Source organism: Schistocerca cancellata, chromosome 4 (assembly GCF_023864275.1).
Source record: "Schistocerca cancellata isolate TAMUIC-IGC-003103 chromosome 4, iqSchCanc2.1, whole genome shotgun sequence".
NCBI classification, from domain to species: domain Eukaryota; kingdom Metazoa; phylum Arthropoda; class Insecta; order Orthoptera; family Acrididae; genus Schistocerca; species Schistocerca cancellata.
Window position 1 is genome coordinate 55,584,103 of NC_064629.1, and position 19,859 is coordinate 55,603,961.

Below are 19,859 nucleotides of genomic sequence, written 5' to 3' on the forward strand. Positions count from 1 at the left end.
GCAGGAACCGGATGACCATCCGCTGTCAGAGCAAATCTACTCACCTCCTCCTCCAACGGACGCCGACACATCACCCATGTCTCCTGTCATATCAACTGGACTTGCCGCAATGGGCAGATTGGTGCATGGGGCCCCAACAGATTCGACCCCTACGTCTCCTGTCATCTCGACCCATTCTCATCGGGGACACTTCCGTCCGTACGGGAAGCCTCCTCCTCAAGACTTTACGGTGAGTCAAACAATGCCTATGGACATTAGCCATCTCCAGGACACCTCCATCAAGACCAGTGCAACAATTTCAAAGGGGGGAAAAGTGTTGTGACTCGCCGATCATTCAAAGCGCCGCCGCGCAATTACACGCTTCCTCTACGTGCAGCACTGTCTGCCAGCCATGCAGCAGCTGCGCCACCTAAGTGGCCAGCCGAGCAGCGGCCGCTAGACTGGGACTCAGTGCTCATTCGAATGCTAACGTGTACACATGTCTTGCTTGTCAACTTACTCTGTGACTTATATGTGTTGTGTCGTTCTGAAATATATGTGTTAAACTTGACGTTATAACACATAGATGGTTTGTTTAGTTGATGTATACTTTCAGAAACCAAACTGTCTTTTGCTGAGATTTTTAAATCTATCTAAATGTTGCAAAATTCTTGTATACATGATCTTTTCTAGTATCTTCAAAAACGCAGCCAGGAGAGAAATTTGCATGTAATTTGTAACTTCGATTTTTTACCTTTCTTGAAGAATGGTTCCACAAGAGCATATCTGAGTCTGTCAGGCACAGTTCCTTGCTTACAGAAGAACAGCAGTGTTTCAACACATTGCTAGAAATTTCATCTACTCCAGTGGAATTTTTATTCTTCAGAGAGATGATTGTTCTTTCAATTACAGGTACTATGATAGAGCTAATATGACTTTTACTGATATTTTTGGTGATAGTATTTTGCCTAAGACTCGAGATTTCATAAACAGAGCCCTTGAAGCCTATTTGTTCTGATACTGACAAGTAGTGTGTGCTTAAAATATTGGCTATCACGTAAGATTCCATCAGGAAACATTGTGTTCACTGACTGTTTGCTGTATTGAGCCATGATTATAAGTATTAGCTATGTTTCCAGGATTAGTGAATAAAATCTTCTGCACTGGAGGTTAAAAATACTTTTAGTAAATAGTCGCTATCGATTTCACAAGAGTAGAGATGCATGATCAGGTGATAGATTTTAAAAAAACATTGTCTCTCCTGATGTGAAAGCAGTAGTGATTTTTAATAAAAGTATTTTAACAGCCAGTGTAAATGATTATATTCACCATGTGGAATTTGGGTTGCAGCTGCTTGACCACTAAAATGATATGTTTTTCAGGATTGCATACAAGATTTCCTTCATGTTTGATTTTGAAGTCTTCTAAAGTTCTTCTGTTCCTGTCCATCTCCCTCCTAACAATGTGTCAACTAGTCTTCCATTTATTATTAGAGTCATCATTTTCTTGTTCATAATATAATGCTTCTGATTTTTTTGTATCAACTTCTTTAAGCTCTTACGGCACATTTTATAGTGACCAATTTTTGTTGTGGGCTTAGATACAAAGTTTGTGTGATTGTTTAATTACTTCTGTGATCCAAGCTTTGTTCAGGGTTGTCAAAGTATTGTTTCTAACAAACCGTTTCTGAAAATCTTCTTCAAAGAAGGATGAGAATTCATTTATGAGTAAATAAAATTTAGTGTTAACCTCATACTGGGCTCCAATCCATCTGCAGCACTTTATGTTTACAGATTCCAGTGAGTCTCTAGTCATTAACCGTTCCAGGTGGGGACTGATTTTTTGAGAGGTTTACTTTCATGGATAATGAGGAGCTGTCCAAAATGGTCAAAGCACTCAAAGTACTAGTCTCGCACCAAAAATATGTAGTAAGTCTCATCTGCATAAATGTTATGGTCAGCATATCCTGGGCAATAAACATAATTATTCTTATTAATTATCTTGCAAAGATTAAAGCTATAATTGGCAAATGCTAAATAAGTCTTATGGATCAACTGATTATCAAAAAGCCTGAGAAGAGGACCTTGTTGCAAAGTAAAAAAAAAAAAATCCTTTTTCTTTGAACAGTGTGCCTACTTGTGAAGATGCTTTGGCCAAGGGAAAGTTGCTGAATTTAAGTGCAAATTATTGAAATAAGCACCCAATTCATCAGATTTGGTATCCTCTGAATTTCACCTATTCCAGTATCTAAGCATATTTGTGCATGGAAAAATTTTGAATTTGGAGCAGTCATATATGGATATTTTGCAGAAGTTATGGAATAATTTATATGGAAGGAAAATGTGGATGATAATCAGTACTGACAAGAAGGGAATGAAACCTTTTGCAATGTTGTGCAAAAGAATAATGTTGAAGATAAGATTAGTCAATCAGATAAGTAATGATAAGCTACTGAATCAAATTGGAGAAAAAGGAAATAAATAATAATAATAATAATAATAATAATAATAATAATAATAATAATAATAATAATAATAATTTGGAGTAGTGAAAGGGAGTAACACAGACCTAGAAGCACTCAATACACTTACACGATCACAATGCCACAAATATAGAATACATCACATACATTCAGCAACAGAAAGATTCACATTAAGCAGAAAGGAAGGAGGAAGGGGATTTATTGACATAAAAAACCTACATTATGGACAGGTAGATAATTTAAGAAAATTCTTTCTAGAACGAGCAGAAACTAGCAAAATACACAAAGCAATCACTCATATAAATACATCAGCTACACCACTGCAATTTCATAACCACTTCTACAACCCTCTAGATCACATAACATCAACAGATACGAAGAAAGTAAATTGGAAAAAGAAAACACTACATGGCAAGCACCTGTATCATCTAACACAGCCACACATTGATTAAGACGCATCCAACACATGGCTAAGAAAAGACAATATATACAGTGAGGCGGAAGGATTCATGATTGCAATACAGGATCAAACAATAAACAACAGATATTACAGCAAGCATATTATTAAAGATCCCAATACCACAACAGATAAATGCAGACTTTGTAAACAACAAATAGAAACAGTAGATCACATCACAAGCGGATGTACAATACTATCAAATACAGAATACTCCAGAAGACATGACAATGTAGCAAAAATAATACATCAACAGCTTGCCTTACAACATAAACTTATAAAACAACGTGTTCCCACATACAAGTATGCACCACAAAATGTACTGGAGAATGATGAATACAAATTATACTGGAACAGAACCATTATAACAGATAAAACAACACCACATAACAAACCTGACATCATACTCACCAATAAAAAGAAGAAATTAACACAACTAATCGAAATATCCATACCCAATACAAAAATATACAAAAGAAAACAGGAGAAAAAATTGAAAAATACATCCAACTGGCTGAGGAAGTCAAGGATATGTAGCATCAGGATAAAGTTGACATTATACCAATTATACTATCAACTACAGGAGTCATACCACACAATATCCACCAGTAGTACATCAATGCAATACAGCTACATCCAAACTTATATATACAACTACAGAAATCCGTAATTATTGATACATGTTCAATTATCTGAAAGTTCTTAAATGCAATATAACATATACCATACAGTTAAAAAGAAGTCACGCTTGATCGAGGTCCGCGTCGCTTTCCATTGTTGACCAGACATAACGTCTGAGAAAAGAAAGAAATAATAATAATATTTATTTGTCCATGTTAACTTTACAGTCTTGGACATCATCATTTTTTGCACTATTATATCAATATCATGTTATTCCAAGAATGAATATATACATCAAGTAGCACACTGTATATCATTCCATGCAATAATGTTATAAACACGTTAGCACATTATATATCACTCCATACATATAATGATTATATACATCAATTAGCCAATTATAACAATACCACCACTAATATACTGCAGTATGTAAAAGAATAAACTAACAGTACTGCAGCTCAGAATTCTTTTAATGAGTATAAACATCTTTCTATTAACATATTTTTCATCTTGCCCTTAAAAAGATTGCCTTGGGGTTGCTTTATATTTTTTTGCAACTCATTATAGAATTGTCTCCCAGTTACATATGGACTGTGGTCTGTAGCTTTCGTGTTAGTCCATATCCTATGATAGTCACTTTTGGCTCGAGTATTGTAATTATGGGTGTCACTGATCTTTACACTGTTTTCCTCATTCTCTTTTACAAACATTATGGTCTTTACTACATACAATGAGTAAACAGTCAGTAATTTATAATTTTTGAAATAGTACCTACAGAACTGGCATTTGCTTATATTAGCAATTATCCTAACTGCTCTCTTTCGAGGCCTGAAAATGCGATCCATATAGACAGTGGGTGCCCCACCCCAGATCTCGATCCCACATTGCAGATGTGAGTGTATTAACCCATAATACACTTGTTTAAGGACAAGGGGAGCTACTATATTTGCAAGATGTTTTAGTAAGTAAATATTACTAGAAACCTTATTACAGGTGGAGCTGATATGCTCTTTCCAAGTCAGATGTTCATCAATCAATATGCCTAAAAACTTATGTTTGTCAGATGTTTCAACTGCAGAAAGTGATTGAGTATGAGTATTAGTAAAATGTAGTAAGAATTTTATTACTACAGTCTTGTCCTTATTCAGTGTAAGATTATTCACTGTTAGATATTCTGTGATCATTTCAAAGTTCTCTTTGTTGCTTTGGAATGCTGCCCGCTCTGTACAGCCCCAGCTAATAAAAGATGTATAATCAGCATAGTTCACTAGTTTGGAGTTTTGTGGATGTGTTATATCATAAATATATACTATAAACAAGAATGGTCCAAGTATACTTCCTTGGGGAACTCCACAAATGTGTCCACCCATCTAAAAGAAGGGTTAGTCTGCTGACTCTTACCATGAGACACCAAGAAATAGTTAATTTAATAATGGAAGGAAATGTGTAGGGAAAAATTTGTGAAGGAAGATCTATGCTTGACTATGGTAAACAGGTTCAAGTGGAAGTAGATTCCAGTAATTTCACAGAAGAGCTACATCAAACCAGGCTTTAGGCTGAAGATCTTAACAACAATGCAGAATGACACTTGATGGATTGAATATATTCACTATAAAAACATTGGTAGATGTATATTGACTTAACTGGGCAGGAAATTGAGAAATAAGTGGATTTTTATCTGAATAACACAAACTTTCACTACCAGATTAAGAACTTTTCACTTTGCCTTCTTATGGTTCCCTTGACTCCAGGTTCTATGTGACCTTTCCATTTCTGTAGTACCATTTACAGCAGTAAACTTGTTTTTCTGCCTTTTCCCCCTTAATTCTGGTACACTGAATTCTGGAATTTGCATAAATCATTTAAAACTTGAAGCCTAAAATACACTAGTCCCACTGTTCGCTTTACTTCTAAATTTTTCAACAACAAATAGAGTTTAATCTTCTGCTTTATATATACACATCAAAAAAAAAAGTTTCACATCACCTCGGTTGCGAGAGTTCCAGAACCTGTACAGAAAATTGGAATAGATATCAACACAAACATCATTTCCACCATTTTTATTGGTCATGAAAACCACACATTGCATGTTCTACCACCATACAGTGAGACCTTCAGAGGTGGTGGTCCAGATTGCTGTACACACCGATACCTCTAATACCCAGTAGCATGTCCTCTTGCATTGATGCAGGCCTGTATTCATCATGGCATACTATCCACAAGTTCATTAAGGCACTGTTGGCGCAGATTGTCCCACTCCTGAACAGTGTTTCAGCATAGATCCCTCAGAGTGGTTGGTAGGTCATGTCATCCATAAACAGCCCTTTTGAATCTATTCCAGGCATGTTTGATAGGGTTCATGTCTGGAGAAGATGCTGGCCACTCTAGCCAAACAATGTCATTATCCTGAAGGAATTCATTCACAAGATGTGCACAATGGCGGTATGAATTGTCATCCATGAAGACTAATGCCTTCCCCTATGCTGCCAATATGGTTGCACTATTGGTCGAAGGATGACATTCACATATCATACAGCTGTTACGGCACCTTCCATGACCACCAGCGGCATATATCAGCCCCGCAAAATACCCCCCAAAACAGCAGGGAACCTCCACCTTGCTGTTCTCTAAGGTGTTCAGCCTGACTGAGTTACCTCCAAACACATTTCTGATGATTGTCTGGTTAAAGGCATATGTGACACTCATCGGTGAAGAGAACATGATGCCAATCCTAAGCAGTCCATTCAGCATGTTGTTGGGCCCATCTGTACCGCGCTGCATGGTGTTATGGTTGCAAAGATGGACCTCACCATGAACGTTTGGAGTGAAGTTGTGCATCATGCAGCCTATTGCACACAGTTTGAGTCATAACATGATGTCCTGTGGGTGCACTAAAAGCATTATTCAAAATGGTGTTGTTGCTGTCAGGGATCCTCCAAGCCATAATCCATAGGTAGCAACCATCCACTGCAGTAATAGCCCTCGGGTGAGGCATGTCATCGACAGTTCCTTTCTCTGTGTATCTCTGTATCTCCTCCATGTCCGAACAACATCACTTTGGTTCACTCTGAGATGCCTGGACATGTCCCTTGTTGAGAGCTCTTCCTGGCACAAAGTAACAATGCAGACATGATCAAACCACAGTATTGACTGTCTAGACATGGCTGAACTACAGACAACATGAGCCATGCACCTCCTCCCTGGTGGAATGACTGGAACTGATCAGCTGTCAGACACCCTCCATCTAATAGGCGCCGCTCATGCATGGTTGTTTACATCTTTGGGTGGGATTAGTGATATCTGTGAACAGTCAAAGGGACTGTGTCTGTGATACGATATCCACAGTCAACGTCTATCTTCAGGAGTTCTGGGAACCGGGGTGGTGCAAAACATTTTTTGATGTGTGTAGTTGGGAATGAAATGGAATTTGTTTTAACTTTCAGGCAGAAAAGAAACTGTCAATCTTCATTTCTCCACAGGAAGGCTCTGCCAAACTACACATTTCACATAAATTTAGATGCTTTATTTTTTCTTACATTCTGTCATTTTTCTTGTAGGTCAGCTCACAGACAGTTGCTGCTGAACAGGATAATCATTCTTCACTTCAATGGATAAAATCATTCCTATTAAAAAAATTGGATTCCACCATAAAAATAGTAATCGAAGTACCAGAAGGTCCTGATTCAGATGTTACATTGTATATCAATGATGATGATTTTCTTATACCCCATCTGAAGCCACATATTGAGCCATGGCTTATAAATACACACTTCCCACTGCATGTGCAGCTGGGCCTGAAGTTGGGATGGATTGGTAAGTAATATCACTGGCTTCAAAACTAACATTTAAAATTAAAACATATAAAACAGTTAAGTTAATTAGGAATAAAAATTCTGAAATGATACCATTATATATTCAAATATGAATAATACTCTCAGATATATTACCTACAGTGGAATGAAGACATTACATACGAGTATGTTGCTTGTATGGAGACATTCCTCTCACTTCACAAACATTTTAAATATAGCAAATTGATTGTATAAATTACAAGACTTGTCATATGGATCACAGTTGTCTTCTTTTTCTTTCAGGCTTAGAATAGGGCAATTGTACACATATGTTTCATTACTCTCTGTTAAATAACTTGTTGACTGGGAGAAAGTTCAACTACATACAATTAAAGTTATGGCTAACTCAGATATGCCAAGTCACATGTTGTCCAAAAAAGGGAATTTGCACAGAGGGAGACCACTCAGAATGTATCACAAATTGTCAATCTCTGATTATGACAGAGAATAGAAAGAATTTATTCTCTTTTATTGACATTTTCTATCTCCAATCAACAGTATTTATTACTTTTTACCATTTTCCATTGATATGAAAGCCCAGAAGGCTTCATCTTCAGGCACATAGTGTGGTAAGCAATGTATTATGCATCTGTAAGTGTACAACTTAATCGTAAAGCAGCACCATTTGTATGGCAATGCAGTTGTGCTGCTTTATGATGACCTGGTATATTACCTGGTATATTTGCAGACACTAAATACACCAATGAAGCCTTCTTTGGTTTGAAACTGATCACAGTTACTCAAAAATAATAAATTCAACTGCTCAGAAATAAATTTAATAATTTAAGAGAACACTTTTTATTCTCCATAAGCAGATATTTATCTCTTTTAGCACAACAGAAGGAACAAGAATCACTGCTCAGTCTATGCTACATAGAAATTTGAAAGTAAAATCGTACATCTAGCTATCAGAGAATTCATTACACAACATTAAAGACCTCTTTGTGACATACAAAGATAAAATTAGGTTTTCAGATGTTTTATTCTAATCTGCCATATTATTACATTCTGTACTTTTATGTAACAATAACAAAACACATTTCACTGCAAAATGACCAGTGGCTAATAAATATTCTTCATTCTCAAAGTTTAATAGTAAATGTTACCACATTCGGGATAAGGAGTAAACAAAAAACTGGAAGAACTTCTACAAAATTATAGCAACAAATATTCTGGACTGATTTCAAGAGAAAACTGCTCAGTATGCTGGACAAAAGAAACTATAGATGCACAGTTGAATGTCCAGTCCACTAGAATTATCAGTTAATAACACAGCCTCCAGTAATGAAAGTGACAGGTCTAGATAACAGGAGTCATGGGTACAAAAACAGTGAAGAAAATGAGAGATGATGCCTCTACAGAGTACCATTTCATGAAAAAGTAATCTAAACTGATGATTCATAGTGGCTGCAGTATGTAAAGTAGAACTAGCTTCTGCAATGAGACATTTCATCCAGTCAACAGGAACATGTAAAGGTTTTGAAATCTCACATTTTTGGAACAAAAAGCTATTTTCATTGATGAAGAAGAACCAAGAGAAGAAGAAATATGAGGAGGCTTTCTTATCTGCAACACAACATTACAAGTGAAATACAGACAGATTTTGTACTGAGTGATCAAAAAGTTCAAGAACTAAAACTCAAAATTTATTCCCAGTAGGACATTGTGGTTTTTAGAGAAATGCGCAGAGAGAAGTGGAACATTTTTAATAATAAAAAAATATTATTTCTAAAATGTTGAACAACCAGTATCTGCTACAATGAATCATTCTGCCAATGAACAACTAAAGTAGCTCATCACAACAGCAGCTGGTGCCACACCATCACTCAGTAAATAAGCTATGGGACAAATGTACTGAAAATATTGCTGAAGGAATAGTTCCATTTTTTACCAGCAGATGGCGTTTCAAAGTAATCCCTCCCTGTCCCCCAGTTGGACTTTTGTGTTGATGGCACAGATTTGTAGAATACATCATGATATTAACAAACTTTAAAAAATTTTGAATAGTAAAATCACTATCAATGAATTTTCAGGATAAAAATGGAAATTAGAGCTGTAATAATAATAATAATAATAATAATAATAATAATAATAATAATAATAATAAACATACATCATAAGAACTTACTCAATTTCAGAAACTTTAATGATAAGCAAGTTAAGGAGAAGATGTCTGCTATGGTCTGTTTGTAAGAACCATTTGAAATAATGTGGAAAAATCATGGAAATCAGATAAACAAACATGTATCCACTTTATATCAATTCGGAAGTATTCATTTACGAACAATACTTCTATTACAGCATTGCATCTGTGTGGCAAAGCCAAGTGAGTGGCACTCATTCCCACCATTCACTTTCCACAGGACTTGACTCCAGGAAACTGGCAGTTCCCTCATTCACTTCCCTCACTTGTCCTCATGTGAGTGATCACTTGTTTATTGCAACCCAACAGGTGGTTTGTCCTTCCACACACATAAGGAAGCATGGTGGTTTACTACAGAAAAACACAGTTTAAGGTGTAGTAGGGTGAGAGAAAAGTGCATTGAGGCTGAACAGAGTGCAGATTCACAACCAAGGAACAGTCAAGTGACACCCACATGGCCATATATGGCACACTAGGTTGCTTTATCATTTTGCAGTGTAGTTTAGTTTACTATAACTTCTTCTGCAAAATTATGTAAAGTCTGTTTGCCCTCTCTATCACACACTACAGCTGAGTGAAGACCACTGCAGTGCTCTGTTGTCTTCTGTTCCATTCATACCAATTGAGGTGGCACATTGGTTAAGACACTAGACTTGTACTCTTGAGAGCGGTAATTCAAATCCCCATCTGGCCACCCAGATTTAGGTTTTTTTTGTAGTTTCCCTAAATTTCTTAAAGCAAATGCCAGGGTGGTGCATTTCTTACATTCATTTCAGTGAGTTACATTTTCATACCACAATTAAGTTTACCTATACTGTTACTGCAAAAAAAGGAACATAAACTAGTCAAGGAAAATGCTTCAAATTTGGTCTTAGGTATATTTTTGAGAATTTTTGGAAGTTTTCAAGTGTCTTTCAGAATATATTTGGTAGAAAAATCAAACATTGTGAGTTAGAGTTGCACATTCTACAAATTACAGCAGCAGTATCTGGTTTGGAAAACTATTTCTCCTCATCCCAATGTAATTGATGCAATATTTTCACCTCTTCCTCTAATCACTGATCAGTTTGTTCTAAGGAAGTGTTTGAAACTACATGATTGTGACTCAGGCATTGCTCATACAAAGTCAACCAGAGTTGTGTAATACTTTGTTTTGTGCCTACTATAACTACCATATCATCTTACATTTAGTTTCCTTGTTTCAATAGCAGTGTAAATAGCCTGCCTTTGCCATAAATGGCCACTCTTTTGAGTGTGTAATGTGTGTTTCTTAGTAATCATAAACACAGAAAAAAGTCTGAGGCTCAAAAGTTCCAAGTAACTTCAGATAATAAGTAATTTACTCCATAATTTAGTGCTAGGTTTTTCTCCTGTCATAAAGGAAATCACTTTGTTAAGTGTTAAGTACCTAAGTTCTTAATGGGAACCTATAATCCTTGGAGCATTGCAGATCCAAAAATTAAAATAGAATCACCAAGCTTAATTAACAGTTACTATTTACTATTCTGTACAACATTGCACTAACCACAACTCTGCCCCCATGTGTATTCTGTGCTCAGGAGCAGGATGAGTTACTTGCTGTACCAAAGACACCAAATGTACCTCCAGTACTATTGTCCCTTGTTGATACCATTTACCACTCATTCACGTGACTGTGAATAGTAATTAGTCATAGGTCTAGGAGCCCTTCAAAAATAGATGCCCCTCTTCCTAAGCCCTTCACAGGGAAGGAAGGGTTGAATGTGTGGTGCCCGTTCATTCAGACATATTCAAAAGAACAGACACCATGCCTTCTTATTACTGATTTCCCTCAATGGGAAGTGAATCCACAACCTTCAGTACCTTCAACTTCCAGTGGGAATATAAAATTAGCAAGCATGGAGGACACGGACAGGGACTATAGCAGGTGCCACTAGGTTGGAATTTGAGTCAGCCAGGGAGTGTGCCAAGACAGTCCACAAATTTCTGATAAACACTGTGTTCAGGTGGTGCAGTGGTTAATGCAGCTGCCCAGTGAGTAGGAAAGCAGGAGATCCAGGGCTCAAGTCCCAGTCCAGCACACATTTTCACTTATCACTGCTGAGTCCCAATGCAGCTGATGTCATTAGTTCCTTCTCTTTTCTTTCTTTCCTCCCCCCCTCCCCCCTTCAGTTTAATAGTAGACACAACCAATAGTGGGGCCCATAAGAATAAAAGTTTATTTATCCACATTCAAGTAAATGATGAACATACAAACTGTACAGTAAGCAGTAGAAAACAATTTTAGAAAGACACCAGCTGCAGTGTCTTTATGTAGACGAGGGCTCCAGTAGGTGGCGCAGTGGATGTCATGCCATGTGCCATAGCCTCGTGACACATCACAGGCAGCCTCTGGTAACTGGCTCACACAGTCGCTTTTGGTTCACTATTTGAATTGTAACACACCAGTGACCTGATGTCACACATGTATCCAGCTTTTGTGTACAGGGTTATAGCACCCCTCCCTTCTTGGGAAAAGTATGCTCCTCTGATGCAGGCATCAGGGCAACCGTAGACACATCCGTGGCCTCTACAGTAGCTACCACAGGTGATGAGAGCAGCAGTGGCAGGAGATTCTGGGCTGGAACTGATGAGTAGGGGCAGAAATGATGCATCTGTGGACACGTGTAGTGACTGTCACCCCACGAAGTATCACAAGGGACGACTGGTGATGAGGGCGCAGGCGACGTCTAGGTGTCTGTGTACCCGATGTGATTGAACTGCACAGTTAGTGAAGGTGCCGGCCACTCGTGTGGTGGTGCTGAGAATGCTGTCAGGTAAAGACCTGACGGCTCCAGCCCAGATGGTGGCAGAAGCACAGGTAGGTGTGAAGCATCACAGGAAGGGCCGGCAGCACGCACTGGGGCCCGACCCCGAAGGAGAAGCAGGTGGTGGTGACATCCACAAGGAGGGTGGATCTACCCTCACAGCAGGGATGCTCTGACAGGCAGTTATAGGTTCAGAAGGACGAGGTGTAGGTTGTGGTGGTGTAGGATCTTCAGCCCCAATCGTGGCACAATGACACAGCTGGTTTGGTTTGTGACCACCCCGTCACTGGTAGTGGCCGTAGCAACTGTGGACTTTGCATCCACTTTGTGTGGTGACCAAATCGCTGATCCCAGACTGCAGAGTGAGGAGTGAACAGCAACGAGGGCTGCAAAAACAGATGCTGGTGGGGTGGTATGAACAAATCCAGAAGGGTACAGGGCTGGCAACCACAGAGCATCTTGGCTGGACTCCGATCCCCCACCTTCATTAACCTGTAGGAAGTCGAGAGGTGAAGAGTCAGCAGTGTACTTCTTCAATTGAATGTAGAATGTGCAGATAAGCTATTCCACCTCACATTAGATCGAGGGAGGAAAGGAGGAGCAGTCACATGGCAAATGCCTTGGTGGGCACAGAAATCGTGGAAGGTCTGAGACACAAACTGTGGTCCATTGTCCATCACAAGCTTGTAAGGCCATCCTTCAACAGAAAAAAATTTTGAGTGGGCCCGAATTGTAGCCACCACTGACATGAAAGGACAGTGGAAAACATATGGAAAGTTTGAGAAAGCATCAACAACCAACAACCAGTAAGAATTTAGGAAGGGTCCGGTGAAATCAACATGTACACATTCCCACAGATGCTGCAGTGTGGGCCACGGAAAGTGCATCACCTGCAACAACGTCTGTTGTGTAGTTCACTGAGAACAAGCTGCCAGGCCAAAACACATGTCGACAGGGCAATGACTTGGTACACGAGACTTCCCAATGTCTGAGATGTAGGAGCTGAAGCACATCCTACCACAGGGCAGCCACAATCACAATTCTGAGCAACAGACTGTCAGTCGCTATGATAACAATATCATCAAACATCAAAAGATAGTGACAAAGGCCAGCCATGCTGAACGAGGTGGGCAACTTGGCACAAAACTGGATGAGCAGCAACAGCAGCTGTGATCTAGGAGTCCATAATAGGAAACCCTTCCACAGTACTTTGGCCCTCAACATCTAAGTCAAAACAAATGAGATCATCCTCATCAAATGTAGGATCCGACCCCATTGGAAGATGGGACAGCACATCAGCACTGGCATGCTGTCCTGTTGGTTGAAAATTTATATCATAGTTGTAGTGACAAAGAAACAAGGCACAACAATGAAGGCAGTGTTCTGCTTTGTCAGGCAATGAGGTTGAAGGGTTAAACAATAAAACCAAGGGCTTGCAGTCTGTAATGAGCTAGAACTTGCTCACATATAAGAACACATGAAATTTTTTGCAGCACAGACAAAGGCAAGCACTTCCTTTTCAACCTGGGAGTAGCACTGCTGAACAGAGTTAAGCGTTTTTGATGCATAAGCTATCAGACATTCATAACCACCCCCATAGCAATGTGCAAGAGTGGCCCCAAGGCCATACTGAGAGGCATCTGTAGCCAAGACCAGGTGTGGTCAGGATGTAAGGTAGCCAAACAAGGAGCAGAATGTAATTTAGATTTCAAAAACATAAATATGTACTCATAGGCTGATATCCACTGGAAAGGAACATCCTTGTGAAGCAGTTGATAGAGAGGATGGCCCTATGTGACCACACCCAGAATGAATTTGTGATAGTAGACAATTTTCCCTAAAAATTCTTGGAGTTCTTTGACACTGGAAGGAAGAGGCAGAGCTGTGAGATGATGAAATAAAGGCTTTACACCATCCTGAGATATCTCAGACCTCAAACACACAATTGATAGCTGAAAAAAGTGGGACTTGGCCAGATTGCATTACAACCCTGCAGTATGTAAGCTGTTAGCAAGGAGTATAAGTTGCATAAATGTTCTTTCATGAATGTACGCATCACAAGAGTGTCACCAAGATAGTTGATGCACCCCATAACAGACATCATCAATTCTTCAAGAAAATATTGAAAAATCACTGGGATGCTAGACATACCAAATGGAAGGTGCTGATATTGGTACAGCCTGAAGTGTGTGTTAATTATATGGAACCTTTCCAAATCCTCATCTAACAGAACACGTAAATAGGCTTCAGATAAATCAGTTTTACAGAGATACTGTCCCCTGGAGAGTTTGGCCAATAACTCATCCTGATGGGGCAAAGAGCAGGTGTCATTGATAGACTGGGCATTAATTGAAACTTTAAGGTCTCCACAGAATTGAAGCTGACCATTCTGTTTTTTAACAATTACAAGTGGGATTAGACTATTCATTTGATGTAATAGGTTGTATGACCCCCAGTGGTATCAGCCTGTTCAATTCAGATTTCACTTAATCACACAAAGCCACTGGAACAGGGCATGCAAAGGAAAAACGTCATCATGCTTTAGGTTTCAAGGTAATGTGGGTCATAAAATTAGTGGCGCTACCTAACCCATCTGAAAAAAGAGATGAGAACTCAGAATACAGGAAATCTAACAGCTGGTAATGGATCTGGTCAGAAATGAGGTGTGTTGCATCCACAATGGAAAAACAAAGAGCACTGAAATCATCCAGGTTGAACAAACTGTCGGCACCAGCTTTGTCCACTATTGCAAGAGTCAAAGAACAGACAACAGATTTACACGCAGTGGGAGCCGTAAATTGACCCAAAGGCTATTTAAAATTTGTACAGAAACCAGGTGGCAGTTATAAGAGTCAAAAGTCATGAAAGGGAAGCAGTGGTTGGGAAGGGAGTGAGGCAGGATTGTAGCCTATCCCTGATGTTATTCAATCTGTATACTGAGCAAGCAGTAAAGGAAACAAAACAAAAATTTGGAGTAGGAATTAAAATCTATGGAGAAGAAATAAAAACTTTGAGGTTTGCCAATAACATTTTAATTCTGTCAGAGACAGCAAAGGACCTGGAAGAGCAGTTGAACAGAATGGATAGTGTCTTGAAAGGAGGATATAAGATGAACATCAACAAAAGCAAAACGGGTGATGCTGAAGGAATTAGTTTAGGAAATGAGACACTTGACTAGGAGATGAGTTTTGCTATTTGGGAGAAAAATGATTGATGATAGTCAAAGTAGAGAGGATATAAAATGTGGACTGACAATGGCAAGGAAAGCGTTTCTGAAGAAGAGAAATTTGTTAACATAGAGTATAGATTTAAGTGTCAGGAAGTCATTTCTGCAAGTATTTGTATGGAGTGTAGCCATGTATGGAAGTGAAACATGGCTGATAAATAGTTTAGACAAGAAGAGAATAGAAGCTTTCAAAATGTGGTGCTACAGAAGAATGCTGAAAATTAGATGGATAGATCACATAACTAATGAGGAGGTACAGAACAGAATTGGGGAGAAGAGAAATTTGTGGCACAACTTGACTAGAAGAAGGGATCAGTTGGTAGCACATGTTCTGAGGCATCAAGGGATCACCAATTTAGTATTGGAAGGCAGCCTGGAGGGTAAAAATTGTAGACGGAGACCAAGAGATCAATACACTAAGCAGATTCAGAAGGATGTAGGTTGCAGTAGGTACTGGGAGATGATAAAGCTTGCAGAGGATAGAGTAGCATGGAGAGCTGCATCAAACCAGTCTCTGGACTGAAGACTACAGCAACAACAACAACAACAACGAGTTCTGATATAAGAGAACGGATTGCCTACTTACGATTATTTATTTGATGTTGATCTAGCCATTACATCACAAACAGTGGTTGTGTTGAAATATGAAATACATCACCCCACTGATAGGGTTGAAGTTTTGTGTCATGTAAATTCCTGTATCAATCAAGATAGAGCAAAGAATCTCCATATTATGTGAAATCATAAAACACAATTGGAACAGGAATTAAGTAATGCAAATTTCCTTGGGAGAATAATTGATTCAAAAATATCTTGGGATAATCACCATGAAAATGTGAAATTAGTAAACGTATATTTACCCTCCAGATAACATAACTTCTCATTAGAATTCTAGTGCTAATAGTATATAGCATATGATACCTTTCTGTGTGGCCATCAGATGATTCCAACCAGTGTATTTAAATTATAAAGAAAGGCAATTAGGAGAGTTTTCAGCACAGCAGCAAGAGCACATTGTAGACCTAGCTTCAGAAAACTAAATATTGTGACACTATCACTGTTACACATCTTACAATGTGTAATCTACATCGAGGAGAACTACTGTAGATTACATCACTATGGCATGTGCCAGAAGTAGAGGAAGACAAAAAGTTGTGCACATAAAGAGTAATCAAGTGTCTGTGTCTTTTTTTTTTTTTTTTTTTTTTTTGGGGCGCAAAACTGCAACGGTCATTAGCGCCCTGTCCGGGACTTAAGAAACAGTAAAAAACCTAAAATAGAAACCAGCAGCAGTGGGAACGAAAGGCATAAAATTGGAGAAACTAAAAGCAGAAGGAAGGCTTAAAAATCCACTACAGAAAGGGGTTGGTCATCCCAAAAAAAAAACTTCAAATGACTGACGTCATTTCACTGGCACGAATGAACTCTAGAATGCGTGTCATCTGCTAAAATTGACGATATATCAGGCGACAGCTGTAGACGGGCGCGTAACGGAGTAAAATAGGGGCACTCAATTAAAAGGTGTCTTACCGTCCACAACTGAGAGCAGTGGGGACAGAGTGGGGGAGGATCGCCGCTTAAAAGATGTCGATGGCTAAAAAGACAGTGCCCTATCCGGAGTCCAGTTAAAATTACCTCCTCCCGACGACGTGTTCGGGAGGAAGAGGTCCAAGCACAAGGAAGAGTTTTCACGTCCCGCAATTTATTTTGGGGAAGTGTCGACCAGAGCGCGTGCCATAAATGAACAACATGACGACATAAGACGCTCCATAGATCGGCGATGGGAATCGATGGAATAGCTGGCCGAAGAAGAGAGACTGCAGCCTTGGCTGCAATATCGGCCGCCTCATTTCCACAGATATCAATGTGTCCCGGGAGCCAGAGGAACGCCACCGAGACGCCCCCCAGGTGGAGCAAGCGCAGACAGTCCTGAATCCGGTGGACCAGAGGGTGCACAGGGTAAAGAGCTTGGAGACTGAGGAGAGAGCTGAGAGAATCGGAGCAGATAACGTACTGCATCCGCTGATGGCGGCGGATGTAGTGGACAGCCTGGAGAACAGCGTAAAGCTCCGCAGTATAGACCGAACACTGGTCGGGAAGCCGAAAGTGATTTGGGGTGTCGCCAACAACATAGGCACTCCCTACACCTAACGATGTTTGCGAGCCGTCGGTGTAAATAAATGTGGCGTCCATCATTTGTGCACATAGAGCAGCAAATGCCCGACGATAAACAAGTGAAGGGGTACCATCCTTGGGAAATCGACAAAGGTCACGGAGCAGGCAGATCCGGGGACGGAGCCAAGGCGGTGCTGTACCCCAAGTTGTCAAGAAGGTTTTTGGAAAGCGGAAGGAAAGAGAATGGAGCAGTTGACGGAAATGGACTCCCGGTGGTAGTAGGGAGGAGGGGCGGCCTGCATACCCTACATCAAAGGAGGCGTCGAAAAATATGTCATGGGCTGGATTAGCAGGCATGGAAGACAGATGGCTGGCATAACGACTCAGAAGGACTGCTCGCTGATTGGACAGTGGAGGTTCAGCAGTCTCAGCATAAAGGCTTTCCACAGGGCTGGTGTAAAACGCTCCAGACACTAAACGTAATCCACGGTGGTGGATAGAGTCGAGACGCCGAAGAATAGATGGCCGGGCAGAGGAGTAGACTATGCTTCCATAGTCCAATTTCGAGCGCACTAAGGCGCGATAGAGGCGGAGAAGGACCACTCGGTCTGCTCCCCAGGAGGTACCATTCAGGACACGGAGGGTGTTGAGGGATCGCAGACAGCGAGCCGAAAGATACGAAATGTGGGAGGACCAGCATAGTTTTCTATCAAACATAAGACCCAAGAATTTAGCAACGTCTGAAAACGGAAGGTTGACAGGTCCTAGATGTAAGGAGGGTGGAAGAAACTCCTTACGTCGCCAAAAATTAACACAAACGGTCTTACTGGGAGAGAAACGGAAGCCGGTTTCGATGCTCCAAGAGTGAAGGCGATCGAGACATCCTTGAAGACGCCGTTCAAGAAGGCTGGTCTGTTGAGAGCTGTAGTAGATTGCAAAATCGTCCACAAATAGGGAGCCCGAGACATCAGGAAGGAGACAATCCATAATTGGATTGATGGCAATGGCAAACAGTACAACACTCAGCACGGAGCCCTGGGGTACCCAGTTTTCTTGGGAGAAAGTACGGGAGAGAGTAGTGTTCACCCGCACCCTAAATGTGCACTCTGCCATAAATTCGTGAAGAAAAAGGGGCAGCCGACCTCGAAAGCCCCAAGAGAACATTGTGCGGAGGATGCCCGTCCTCCAACAGGTATCGTATGCTCTCTCCAGATCAAAAAATATTGCTACTGTTTGGCGTTTCCGGAGAAAATTGTTCATGATATAAGTGGAAAGTGCAACAAGATGGTCAACTGCAGAACGATGGTTTCGGAATCCGCATTGGGCAGGTGTTAAAAGACTGCGGGACTCCAGACACCACGCTAGACGGTAATTCACCACATGCTCCAAAACCTTACAGACACTACTCGTGAGAGAAATGGGGCGATAGCTAGAGGGGAGATGTTTGTCCTTTCCAGGTTTCGGAATGGGAACGACGATAGCTTCCCGCCATCGTCTGGGAAAAGTAATGTCGGTCCAAATTCGATTATAAAGGCAAAGGGGGTAATGCAGACTATGGGTTGATAAATGCAGCAACATTTGGACGTGGATACCATCCGGTCCTGGGGCGGAGGAGCGAGAAGAAGAGAGTGCATGTTGGAGTTCCCTCATGGAGAAAACAGTATTATAGCTTTCGCGATTTTGAGAGGAGAAAGCAAGAGGTCGCACTTCCGCTGAACGTTTCTTTGGGAGAAACGCTGGTGGGTAATTGGAAGAGCTCAAAATCTCAGCAAAGTGCTGACCCAGCGAGTTAGAAATTGCGACGGGGTCCACGAATGTATCATGCGCGACAGTGAGCCCAGAGACCGGGGAGAAACTAGGCGCGCCTGAGAACCGTCGAAGCCGACTCCAAACTTCCGAGGAGGGAGTGAAGGTGTTAAATGAGCTAATAAAGAATTTCCAGCTTGCCTTCTTGCTATCGCGGATGCCTTGACGGCAACGCACACGGAACTGCTTATAGCGGATACAGTTGGCCAAAGTAGGATGGTGGCGGAAAACGCGGAGAGCATGTTGCCGCTCATGTAGTGCATCACGGCATGCCTCGTTCCACCAAGGAACTGGGGGGCGCCGGGGCAATTCGGAGGTGCGTGGTATTGAATGTTCCGCAGCCGTAAGAATAACGTCGGTAATATGTGTGACCTCATCGTCGACACTGGG

The 19,859-nt window shown here is 40.5% G+C and overlaps 1 protein-coding gene across 1 annotated transcript in view; it reads left to right on the plus strand.

The window, feature by feature from the left end:
* The window catches only part of LOC126183224 (uncharacterized), a 679,892-nt gene that overhangs the window by 582,957 nt on the left and 77,076 nt on the right, over positions 1 to 19,859 (plus strand). The window contains exon 20 of the mRNA XM_049925008.1: positions 7,100 to 7,355. Coding sequence (XP_049780965.1) covers positions 7,100 to 7,355 — 256 coding nt within the window. The remainder of the gene's footprint in view (positions 1 to 7,099; positions 7,356 to 19,859) is intronic.